Genomic DNA, 12,619 nt, shown 5'->3' on the forward strand with positions numbered 1-12,619 from the left:
TATTGTCTTTATTTAGGATGGTAGGAGACCTATTAAATAAAATAAATATAATCAAGTGGGACCATACTTAGCATCATCCAACCATTAGATGATTTACACGTGTCCACTTCACTTCCCCTCTCAAATCTGTGCCGGTTCGATGAGTTGGCCGAGTCTCCACGGCGGCACCCTGTCTCACCGACGTGGCTTCACCACCACCTATAGTTAAAATCTTCTGAACCTAAGAGCTGGATTATTATTAATATATTATTATATATTATTATTATTAGTAGTAGTACGTGCTTTAATATTATTTTTTAAGCTATAGTTCTTTCAATATACTTTAGTGTTACAATGAAAATTCATTCATAACAGTAAGAAAAGATTATCATAAAAAAAATAAAAATTGTATCAATATTATGACTTTTAATTTTAATTAATCCAAATTTCAAACCCAGACCTAACTCTGAGAGGCACGTGAGGAGAGCATGATCCCTTCGAAATATATATATTATTTTTATATTTTTTAATTTGGGTTAAAAAATAAAATTAAGCCATAAATTTACGACGAAAAGATTATTTATTTTAATTTTGTTGCGGATGAGAAAGAAAAGATATTTTGCTTTTCTGCTTTGTATTGGCCGTTGTGTCACACGTATCTCTCTCTATAATTTTCTTTTTTTTTTGCTGCTTTCTTCTTCTCAGTGCTATCTAGGGTTTTTGTTCTGCTTAATTTCTTGTTTATTTTCTGTTCGTTGGTTGTTTTGGCGTGGTTTGTCGGATAATTGCTGAAGTAGATTGTTAATTGAGTGTTTTTCCCCCCTTCAAATTTCTGGTGGGGAAATCATTACTGTTTGGCGGCTGGGAAAGTGAAGATGGTTTGTGGATGGAGGTGGCAGTGTTTCTATTGCAGTTTTTCTGTTTTAATTTTGACAGATGCCGGGAATTCGTGCTCGGAGCAGGTTAGAGGCGAGTTCTTATCGGTAACTATTAAGGCTATATGCACGAGTTTTGGAATGTTCACTTTTTTTTTTTTCCCAATTAAATTCTATTCTGATTCCCCAGATGGATCATTGTTGGTTTTTTTTCTAAAAAAATTATTTAGGGGAATTGATTTTTATTGTACTGAATTTGGGTGTTTATTGATTCTTTTGTGTTTTGGTGTTCCTGTTCGTAATGATTGAAGGTAGGGAATGGATAGTGTAATCCACATTCTTTTTGATGCTTTTGTGGGTGGGCTGTTCCCTGTTGTGGGTGTCAACGGGACGTTATTTTAGTTCAATTGTGTAAATGAATCATTGCATTTCTTTAACCTCGAGTTTCCTGCTTCTGCTGCTCAACCATTTTGAATGAACTATGTTTCCGGATTGTGCTGTACCTTTAAATCTGTTAGTTGCTACGGTTCTTTCCTTACAGAGGACTTGAAAAAAATTGGTTCTCTGTTTTTAATATTCTATTTGTGGTAGCAGGGCAGGCAAGTACGTGAAAGAATGTGAAGTTAGTCTGGAGAGAATGGAAGAAATGAGTGAGGAAATGACGCTATTGGAGGCGGCGGAGGATGCACATGTCCAAAATAAGGTTAGGCAAGATGCTCAGGAGAATGAGTTTTCACTGAAACCTGAAAATACCAACGTGGTTGAATCACAAGAAATGCTTATACCCATTGACGGTGGCTATTCACAGGATTATCCTCATGAATTTACTGAAATTTTAGAGGGTAAGAATCTGAGTAGGTGTAAAAACACTGTGAAATTATCTGATCAACCAGAGTGCAGTCCTCAGTGTATGGATGATGCTGGCGTAATGGTTGAAGAGCTAACTGTGAAAAATCACAACGGTTCCAATTTAGCAATTATTGGTCCATCGAACAATAGAGCACGACTGCTTTCTAGGCATAATCAGTGGCAGCATCTTTACCAGCTGGCAAGTGGTTCAGGCAGTGGGAGTTCACGTATGGATACTTCTTACAAGAACAATGGTCAGACAGTAACCCCTGGCATAGAGACCGGTGGGTACACATCTTTTCCTGAGGCTTTCGCTGGAAGAGCCAATCGTAATGATTGTGGAGAGAAATTGGAAGAAACGAAGGCTATTGACAATAAGGGTGGTGATGCTCATGGCAGCATTCGGACCAAGATTCTATCAAAATCGGGCTTTCCTGAATTTTTTGTTAAAAATACCTTGAAGGGGAAGGGAATCATTCGTAGAGGTATACCACTGGAGGGCTTTAATGTAGAACATAGAAACCCTAAGAATGCAAGGAATGCTGGTGGCATTACATTGGCATCTGACTCATCATTACAGCATGACATTAAGCCTGTCATACCCTCCTTGAATAGGAAATCTGAGCGTAAATTTCGGGGTTCTGCTTTAGATGGCATTAGTCTGAGAGATTGGCTTAAAGTTCCCCACCACAAAGTAAATAAAAGCGAATGCTTGTATATATTTAAGCACGTAGTGGAGCTGGTGGATCGTTATCATGCACGGGGGGTTTTGTTGCATGACTTACGTCCACGTTCTTTCAGGATATTGACGAAGAACGAGATAAGGTACTTTGGAACTTTTATTCAATTAAAAACAGCGGAAAGTCTAATGGTTAAAGATAGTCAGTGTTCAGATAGCCATCAGACTCAGAAAAGGCCGTTAGAGCAAGGGAACTTTCTGTCATTTGGTGTATCTCCAAAAAAACAAAAAGATGTCCAGAATATGAGTCTTATGGCCCAACATCCTCACTTTCCTTTAGAATCTGGTGTCAATCTTGAAACTGCAAATACGAGGGTCTGCAATAAGAATGCTTCGGAAAATTATAATGAACATTTTGCTGAACAGGGGGTTAGGAGCAAGCCTGCTGGCCCTTGTGCATACGATTCTTCCCTGACTCCAATAAGTGGCCTATTGGAAGAGAAGTGGTATGCAAGTCCAGAGGAACTTAATGCAGGATGCTGCTCACCTAAATCAAATATATTCTCTCTTGGTGTTCTTCTTTTTGAGGTGAGAAGATAGTTGTGGTTAATTGATATGAAGAAGTTGACTGTGTTTTCATTGTTTCATAGTATGTTGAATATGCTTCTATCAATAAATTTGGGTTAAAGTAGTTTTTATCCAATATCCATGAACTAGAAAGTTAAGAAGTTTTAATTATTCTTGATAAGGGTTCAGTGAAACTGTTGATAAGTACAAAGTTTCTCAAAAAATTGAACAACCTACGATGTGCAGCTATGCATAGAATTCTAATTTTTATTTACGCTATTTGATTAATAGCTTCTGTCAAGTTTAGCCTTATGTGTCTTTTTTTCCTCCTCTCTTGTTGTTGTTGTTGTTTTTTTTTTTTTTGTTTTCTGTGGTGGTACTGGTGGTGGTGTGTGGGTGGGTGGTTGGGGGGGTGTTCTCCCTCTCTTTTGCTCTATTACTTTCTAGCAGCCCTGAAAATGCCCCATAAATGAATTTACTTTATTTATTTCAGTTACTTGGAAAGTTTGAATCAGATGGCGCACTTGTTGCAGCTATGTCAAATTTGAGGGAGAGGATTCTTCCGCCTAACTTTCTAGCAGATAATTTGAAGGAAGTTGGGTTTTGTCTTTGGCTACTTCATCCTGAGCCTGCATCTCGTCCAACCACAAGGTAATAATGAAGTATAGTTTACCTCAGATCACAAATCTTAGTGTTTGAATGAAAACGACATGCTTACTTATTTAGAGTGTCATCCTTCATGATTTTCCATTAAGTGTCCTGGCCGAAAGGGGCTTAATAACTCTGAAGCTTGTCAGTTATCTCATTGACATGCAATCTAGATAAGGACATACAGACATCTTAGATCATATATAATTACTCACTTAAGTTCGTTAATTTAGTTGAATCATCACTCTCTCTTCTGGTAAGCACAATATTTATTCCCCTTATTGCCCCTATTGGTTTTGATTTTCAAATACCTGTAAAGTTGGAAATGTTTTGTTACATCCTACTAGATCTTTCAACCTCAGGCAACCAAAATTCTTTCATTCATGAGAAACTATCTCAGAAGAGATGAAGGTTTAGCATCTGATTCATTTTGGTGATCTCTTACAGTTTGTAGCTTAAATTACTATTTTTTCCCTTTTACTTTGGCCGTGATTTCAGTTTCATCCCTATAGTTTATCCCAATCAATGGTTCTTACAACTAATGAAGGTCTACTGATCATGGATGTGGCAGCAAATTTATCAAGATGTGCTTGGGTGACATTTTTTTTATGGCTTCAATATTAAGGCTATTTTTCAAATTGTAAGCCTGGAAGATATTTGACAAATTGAAGTACATATAGATGGAATATCAGAATTTTGTATATATTTGGGTCCGGATGGATTCAGAATTAGGCTAATTTTTGTAATCTATTATTGCCGGTGAAGGAAAGGAAAAGTGGAATTCTGAAAGGAAAAAAAATGAGGGCAAATTGGATTGTATACTATGAGAGGGTTTATGGTTAGCTGACAGTGCTATGTTAACTTCTAGTCAAAATGAACTTCGGCTGTCTATTTTAGGGACCATTTTTAGTAANTAGGAATAAAATAAAAATAAAAATAAAATAAAATAAAAATAAAAANAAAAGTAATTTAACTGGATTTCTATTAATATCACTTGGTTATTTCTACTGATGGTTATTTTTTTAAAAGACTTCTATTGATGGTTAACTGGTTTCATTGTTTGTGATATCTATTAATTGTTTGTGTAACATAACCAGATTTTTGTAATTTCTGGATGAACAGGGAAATTTTAGAATCAGAACTAATCAATGGAATAGCAAATGTTCCGGCAGCAGAGCTTTCAACATCTATTGACGAGGAAGATGCTGAATCAGAGTTATTATTGCAGTTTCTCACATCATTGAATGAACAAAAGCGGAAACATGCCTCGAAGTTGATGGAAGACATACGGTATTTAGAATCAGATATCGAAGAAGTCAATAAAAGGCACAGTTCAGCCAAAGCCTTGGATAAATCTAGCTTGTCTAATACCCTGAATGGAAGGGATAGTTCGATCTATCATGGAGGATGTCTAAACTCAGATGGGTTCTCGCAGGTGTATACAATATCACATATCAATGAAGAGAGAATTGTAAAAAATATAAGTCAGCTTGAAAGTGCTTATTTTTCCATGAGATCAAAAGTAGATCCTTCTAAGAATGACCCAGCAATTCGGACAGATAAAGATTTACTGAGAGCTCGTGAAAACTGCTATCTAATACAAAAAGATGATGAGAGGAGTCACGGTGATCGTCTGGGTGCCTTTTTTGATGGGTTTTGCAAGTATTCTCGCTATAGCAAGTTCGAAGTACGTGGGGTACTGAGAAACGGTGATTTTAACAGTTCCTCGAATGTAATCTGTTCCTTGAGTTTTGATCGGGATGAGGAATATTTTGCTGCTGCTGGAGTGTCAAAGAAAATAAGGATTTTTGAGTTTAACTCACTCTTTAGTGATTCGGTCGATATTCACTATCCCGCAGTTGAAATGTTTAATAGATCAAAGCTTAGCTGTGTTTGCTGGAATAGCTACATCAGGAATTATCTGGCTTCAACTGACTACGACGGTGTTGTTAAGGTATGTTTCCTGCATGGTTATGGAACATGGAAATTCCGAAGACACGGCCTTGCAGGCACCGTGTCTCCCTCTTCGTAATGCCTTGGTTATTGAGATTTTGTTGAATTTTAAGAGTATTGTTTCCTCATGGTCTGCCTGGTCAGTATAAGAATTGTAAGACTATTGCTTCCTCATTGGTCAGTGTGCTATCAAATGTGGACTTCTGCTACAGCCTTTAACAGTTATTACTATTAGGTTAAATTATGAAGTTTTCTACTTGTGTCTAAATCGTTCCTTAAAAAAAGCGTTTAATAGGTCCCTAAACCTTCAGTTTTTGTGTCTAAAAGATTCCGAGACTTTGAAATATCTAATAATGCCCTTACTTTCAACTTTTTCTAAAAAGTCTTTAATCTTCAAAAATGTCTAGTAAGCTTCTGAATTTGTATTTGATATATTAATTTTTTTAAAAATTAACTGGTATATAAGGTCACTTTCAATTTAGTGTCTAGGGACTAAATATACATAAACCTTGAGCCTATTTAGACATGTTTTTTCAAGTTGAGGAACCAAACAAACAAAAACTGAGTTAAGAGATTCAACCTGTAAATTAATCTGATTATTATTATTTTGTTTGAAGTATCACTCAGAATTCCTTTTTCTTGAATGGATTTCCAGTTGTGGGATGCAACTGTAGGTCAAGAGGTTTCTCAATTCAAAGAACACGAGAAGAGGGCGTGGTCCGTTGACTTTTCACAAGTTCATCCTACAAAATTGGCCAGTGGAAGTGACGATTGTGCTGTAAAACTTTGGAGCATAAATGAGGCATGCCTTCTCTCTCTCTCTCTCTTGAACCTTGTGGATTATTTTGCTTTTACTTTTATTTGCAATGTAATGCCCAATTCCAGGATTTGGAGGGGGAGTAACGCTTCATTTTACTGTAAGGGTTTGTGCAAGAGAAGCTTCACTCTTTCTTAAGATCACCAAGAAAATAGATTGATCCTTGTGCATTATTTTACTGCAGAAAAAATGTTTGGGCACAATCAGGAACATAGCAAATGTCTGCTGTGTTCAGTTCTCTGCTCACTCAACTCATTTGCTAGCTTTTGGGTCTGCCGATTACAGAACCTATTGCTTTGATCTACGTAATACTAAAGCCCCCTGGTGTGTGTTGGGTGGGCATGAGAAAGCTGTAAGCTATGTGAAATTCTTGGACTCGGAGACCCTTGTTTCTGCGTCCACAGACAACACATTGAAGCTGTGGGACCTTAATAGAACCAATCCTACTGGCTTGTCTACCAATCCTTGTAGTTTAACTCTCAGTGGCCACACTAATGAAAAAGTTTGTCTCTTTTTTCTTCTCTATGCCTTCCTTTGAATTAAGAATATAGAAGCTTCTTCATTCTATTTGTTCTTCGATTTACTGAATTCTCTGGTCTTCTCCACTGCTAGAATTTCGTGGGTCTATCCGTTTTCGATGGCTACATCGCTTGTGGTTCAGAAACAAATGAAGTATGTTCTTTATCTTTCTTTGGATACCCATTTTCTCTTGAGAAATAGTGGAATACACTGCTAAGATTGCATATTTAAACTCTTTCAGGTATATGCGTACCATAGATCTCTGCCCATGCCAATGACTTCCTATAAGTTCGGTTCTGTCGACCCTATTTCGGGTAAAGAGACGGAGGACGACAATGGACAATTCGTTTCAAGTGTATGCTGGAGAGGAAAATCTGACATGGTTGTAGCAGCCAACTCAAGCGGGTGTATAAAAGTACTGCAAATGGTTTGAGTGTGAAAACCGATTCTCTAATTAACTCGACCAATTTGGTCACGTTACAGCTCGTGGATTTGACAGTATCTGAAGCTCAATTCTGAGAATAAGTAACAAAATGGTAACATCATTTACATTTTCATCTCATATTTCCTTCTTTTCTTGAGTTATATATAAGCTGAGATATCGATTCAATATATGGAATGATATGATTGAAAAGCTGTCTCTTTGTGACTGTATATATTAAAAAGAAATGTGTCTGAAGTATACACTTGTTCTAACTGATAATTTATTCGATTCTTTTCGTGATTGTAATTTTACCCAACAGCTAGTTATAAAAGCTGCATAAGAAGCAGAATGGTTGCATATTGAGATTGAACACTTCCTCTTCTGGATTGTGATTTTCTCCTTGAGCTTTCCAAGGATTTGTGCTAATTTCAAGATAAGGTTTTGTAATGAACTCTCAAATTTTGTCTCTTTAGGTCGCTTCTTTTTCTATATTGTGTTCTTTTGATTTGTTGCTGAATTATGAGTTTATTTAGACAGAATGGATATGGGAGACCAATTTTACCTTTGGCTGCTCTATCTAAGCATGGAGTATTCTTGTTACAGACCATATATTTACCCATAACTTTCCATTTCATTTATTTAGCATTTGTTCAATATTGTGAAAGCAACGGTTTCCCTGAACTCGAGCGTCTGAACACATTTTTGTTTTTGAGTTTAATATTGTGCCCTTGTTCGTTTGACATTGCGAAAGCAACAGTTTCGTCGCAACAGTTTCCTTGAACTCAGAGTGTCTGAACATAAATTTCGTTTTTGAGTTTAATGTCGTGCACTTGTTCATTTGACATTGTGAAAGTATCATTTGACATTGTGAAAGTAACAGTTTCCAGATTCGAACGCCTGAACATAAATATTCTTTTTGTCTAACATCGCGGTATGGAAATTTGAATTTTTTACTTTTAAGATGGATGTACAATAATAAAAGATCTCGGACTTTGACTGGATTAATTTAACTTAAGTGGGATAACTTACCTAATCAACCCAACAGATAGACTATTGAACTAAGATAATTTGAAACCGTGTCGCCTACATCGGGGCAATGTATGCTCCAGCTTCAGCATACATTTTTTGACCCCGTTTTGAGAAGAAATAGAAGCTTTCTGACCCCGTTTTGAGAAAAATTTACAAGTTCTGACAGAAAAGAACCCGAACTTAAAAGCTTTACTGCCATGTTCTTACGAGTTGAAAAAAGAAAAGAAAAAACAGAATCTGCTATTCTTTCTAAGATGTCCAAAGACTACAGAGCTTGATTACAAGAAGCTAACATGAACTTAATACCAAGACTGTTTCTGTAAGAGAAAAGAAAACAAATGAAGTATCTGTGCTCTATATGACTTTGAACAATGCCTGAAATTTCACAACAATGCAGAAGAAAAGCTCTACAAAAAAGGCTTCCTTCTCTGAAGAAGCAAGATAAGCTAGCCAATCTCCAAGTTCAAGACATGGCCATTCTTCTTCCCTTACTCAGAGGGCTCAAAAATGGTAGCGGGATATTTCTATTCGTCTTCGATACTCGAGGTCTCGAAGTCGTTCGTGTTTTTGTTTCTGGAGTTCCTGAGTAAAACCAACCACAAGCTTCAGTAGTTATAGCCAATCTGTTCATAACGTACAGTTTTGAAGGAAACAAAAATCTTACTTGTGCATTTTCTGATCTTTGCGTGTGGAAGTTTCTTTGTAGTTAGCATTTTCTTCGGTGGAGCTTCAGAATAGATAGATCTCGTATCAGAATAAAGTGATCTGGTATCACTTGCAAGCATGGTGAATGGATCTTCTATTACACAAACTGGTTCATCTACATCACTTCCAGACTCCCAAGTCTTCTCCTTCGCTGCAAGATTATAAGCAAACATTTGGAATGGAATTTGTGAAACTGAACACAAATCTCCAACCCCATCAAAGGACAACTTCCTTGCAACTCCTGCTTCGACGTTGCAGTAATCGGCGGTAGGCGTTTGTAGTTTGGGCCGATCGCTTTCCGGGTTCATAGCCAGAAACTTCTTCACTTGGCGAAGAATTCGACATATCGAAGAGAAAGACAACCTCTGAGAAGGGTCACAATGCCAACATCTTTTGGTAAGACTCACCAAACATTTAGGTCTTGGAAATGGGAAGAGAGGCCTCTCTCCTGCTCTGATATTACGGCTCATCTTCTCCCCTTGTAAATAACCATCTTCAAATGGAACTTTCCCAGTCAAAAGCTCAAAACAAAGCATACCAAAACTATAAACATCTGCTTTCTCTGTCTTCCTTACTGGACCTTGTTCTTGCTCTGCCATAACTTCTGGGGCATGCCAGATAAAAGGGTTGGTTTCCATTTGATCTGTTGAGCTCCTGGGAGGTGGATTCTTGACGGATGATAAACCGAAACCTGCGACTTTTACAAGGTACAAGCCTTCTGAGGAGTTTCTTGGCTTCAAGAACACATTGGTAGGGTTCAAATCTCCATGGTAGATCATTTGGGAGTGAAGGTATTCCATGGCTCTAGCAATTTGAAGCATGATATCAACCACAACAGGGAGAGGGAACAGGATTCTCCTCCTGGCTCCATTATTATCCTTCATGCAGGAAGAAAGATCCTTAGATATCAATTCCATTATAAGAAAGTACTCTTTCTTCTTCTCATCCAGAAACCCACAGAGATATTGAATAATATTAGGATGTGAAAGTGATAGAACAGTTTGAACCTCTGAATCTATTTGTTTACCTTCCGCCATGAACTGTCTCAGACAAAAGTTCTCCCCAAACCATTGGACTTCTTTATACTGCCCTCCTTCTAGCCGTCTCCTCACCTGATAGTCCTTTGTTCCAAACAAAACTGAGCTAGGGAAAAGCTTTGCATTCAATGATTCTGAGTTGTTTAGTTTCTTTATCAACAACTCACCGAGGCGCTGCTCGTTTTTCGAACAAGCTGTTTCTGGTGAGCTGATCTTCTCCTTGAGCGCTTCGACCAGCAGCCATCGATCTTCTCTCGAAACACTCAGCATCCGGTTACAGATTCCTGGAGGTACCAAATATTGTTTCCCAAATCTCCAATGGAACAGTTTGAGGTCATTCCATTCCATATCATATTTCCTGGTAAGTACAAGCCTTTTCTTCTCCATCTCGTCCTGATCGAGCCCGGATATCTCTCCAGCCATCTCGATCGCTTCAATGACAGCAGGAAAGCAGGAAAGCAAGTTGTGAATGTGGAATTCAATGCACTCTTTGTTTTGATGGGAGGTGATTACTTTAGCCCACCAGTCTTTGGAATCTATGCATTGCTTAATGTAAAGCTCCCCTTCTTTGAAGACCTTATGAAGTTCCTTCAATGGCTGTTCGAGAGCTTTCCACTTTGTGTTCTTCTCTTCAAGCTTCAGATTATCCCTGATCTCTTCAGCAACGGTATCAAAAGCCAAACTAAACATGTCATACAGTAAATAACATTGATTCTGGTTGAATTGAATATCATCTTGCAACACCATTATAGCCTTTAAGCTTCCCAATACCTCTCCAATGCGCCGGAATTGTTCCATTCCGGCTCAGAGAGGAAGCTTCCACCAATGCACGCAACCGTTTCCCGAACGAAGATTAATATCCGTTCCGACTATGCAACTGCCTAGAGATTCAATCACACAACAATGAGAAGCTATAAGCAGAGTATCAATCAAAGAGAAACAATCAACGAATTCAAAAAGTCTCAATAAACAAAACAAAAACGAAAACAACACCTTCCCTTCAAAATTCCCGTGTAATTTCAGAATCAAGCATCCAAAAGCTACCCAGTGGAATCGAATTCCTCGTTATAAACTCAAAGAAAAAACGAAAATCTGAGTTTGGGAGTCAATTTCTCATTGGGGCAATTCATCAAACACCTGGAGGGCGGTTTTTGATCGATGAATGGTGTAATTACGTCGCCAAAACCGCTAAGAAACCGAGGAAAAGAAACAAGAACGGAAATCTCAAGATGGGGTTTCTTGTCGGATTACTGTAACGACAAACTTGATCAAAGTCGTACGAGAAATTAATCAAAATCAATAGGAAGACGATTTCGGAATGGGCTTCAAATTTTAGTTGGAAAAAATGGAGGCGTGGCCGTTGAAATTCCGTTTTATTAGCAAGCACTTATAAACATGTTCCCGCCGCTTTCGTATTTACAAACGGCATCGTTTTGTTTCTCTATTACGGCGGCGTTTCAAGTTCAGTGATAAATGTCTTAGTATAACGTACACAAGTTCTTAAGCATTTGCTATTTTTTTTCGGTTTAGTTCGAGAATATGTAACGGGAAATGTATTTATAATGGTGTAGAAACTTTTTCATTAATAGACGCGTTAATGGTATTACGGGCGAAAATATCTATTAGTGGTGGGTTTGGACGGTTACAAATGGTACCAGAGCTAGCCACTGGACAGTGAGGACGCTGGCCTCTAAGGGAAGTAAATTGTGAGATCACATATCAGATGAAGAGGGGAACTAACTATTGCTTATAAGGGTGTGAAAATCTCCTCTTAATAGACGCGTTTTCAAACTGTGGACTAATTAGAAAGTGTCACGTAGATAATTTTACAACATGGACTAGTTAGAAGTTCACTGAAGAATGGATGAGAGGTCGAAGGTTAAGGGTCCCAGGCCTTAACCTCAAAAGTCGGGGTTTCACAAGAAATTTGGGCATGCAGTTCTGGAGTTAAGTCTATCCATACGAAATATGAATGCTCGCCAAATTTGGTGTCAATCGGACACTGGACGAACACTGCACAATACTGTATGACCATTTACCAAAATCATGTTTATGCCTGGAAAATTGAAAATGACTCAAAACATACTATAAGGGTAGCATGGTGTTAGCTCTCTACTGCCCCTAGGCCCTATGGCCTAAGTGAGCTACCATGTGTCACATACGTGTGTCACAATGTGGGCGAGTGTCTCGGGCGATCTCCTTTGAAATGGGGAGTATCAGAGAGTTTATAGTATATGAATAAAGTTGAGTGTCCAACCTTAATAATACTATTAATACGACCCACTTTATAATTGTTACAAATGTATTGATCTAAATCGTTCATGTGGAGGCATGTAAATGGGAGTATACTATCTAATGAGTTTGTATAAAGCTAGATCATGAAATACTCAATCTCTCCTCACAAATTATTTAATCGAAATATTAATATTTAACAGGATAACCATATGCGACTCAATCTTACTGCCGATTTAGTGTGTCTATCATTTTAGGAACTTGATCAAATAAGAAGTTGAGAACATAATCTAGTGAGATACAATT

At 37.8% G+C, this 12,619-nt stretch overlaps 2 protein-coding genes across 8 annotated transcripts; one reads left to right on the plus strand and one right to left on the minus strand.

The window, feature by feature from the left end:
- The first annotated feature begins 574 nt into the window (after positions 1-574).
- Positions 575-7,908, plus strand: LOC111808444 (protein SPA1-RELATED 2-like). Of its 5 annotated transcripts, none has more exons than XR_002817077.1 (9): positions 575-962; positions 1,449-2,970; positions 3,443-3,600; positions 4,720-5,551; positions 6,206-6,352; positions 6,552-6,869; positions 6,980-7,039; positions 7,128-7,422; positions 7,630-7,908. XR_002817077.1 is itself a non-coding variant. In XM_023694426.1 (9 exons), the coding sequence occupies exons 1-9, from the start codon at positions 916-918 to the stop codon at positions 7,317-7,319; spliced, it is 3,171 nt and encodes a 1,056-aa protein (XP_023550194.1). In that variant the 5' UTR covers positions 575-915; the 3' UTR covers positions 7,320-7,891. The 5 variants fall into 5 exon arrangements, 4 of the variants coding, with proteins under 4 accessions (XP_023550194.1, XP_023550191.1, XP_023550193.1 ...); XM_023694426.1 differs by having other exon boundaries at positions 1,449-1,557; positions 1,663-2,970; positions 7,128-7,891; XM_023694423.1 differs by having other exon boundaries at positions 7,128-7,891.
- Positions 7,909-8,563: 655 nt separating this feature from the next.
- LOC111808247 (dual specificity protein kinase splB-like) lies at positions 8,564-11,496 on the minus strand. 3 transcript variants are annotated; one of them, XM_023694115.1, is made up of 3 exons: positions 11,075-11,496; positions 9,004-10,962; positions 8,564-8,921 (listed from the first exon to the last, which is right to left on the minus strand). In XM_023694115.1, the coding sequence occupies exons 2-3, from the start codon at positions 10,877-10,879 to the stop codon at positions 8,803-8,805; spliced, it is 1,995 nt and encodes a 664-aa protein (XP_023549883.1). In that variant the 5' UTR covers positions 10,880-10,962; positions 11,075-11,496; the 3' UTR covers positions 8,564-8,802. The 3 variants fall into 3 exon arrangements, with proteins under 3 accessions (XP_023549883.1, XP_023549884.1, XP_023549882.1); XM_023694116.1 differs by lacking the exon at positions 11,075-11,496 and having other exon boundaries at positions 9,004-10,763; positions 10,853-10,926; XM_023694114.1 differs by having other exon boundaries at positions 9,004-11,496.
- Positions 11,497-12,619: the final 1,123 nt, after the last annotated feature.

This window comes from Cucurbita pepo, chromosome LG13, assembly GCF_002806865.2.
Source record: "Cucurbita pepo subsp. pepo cultivar mu-cu-16 chromosome LG13, ASM280686v2, whole genome shotgun sequence".
NCBI classification, from domain to species: domain Eukaryota; kingdom Viridiplantae; phylum Streptophyta; class Magnoliopsida; order Cucurbitales; family Cucurbitaceae; genus Cucurbita; species Cucurbita pepo.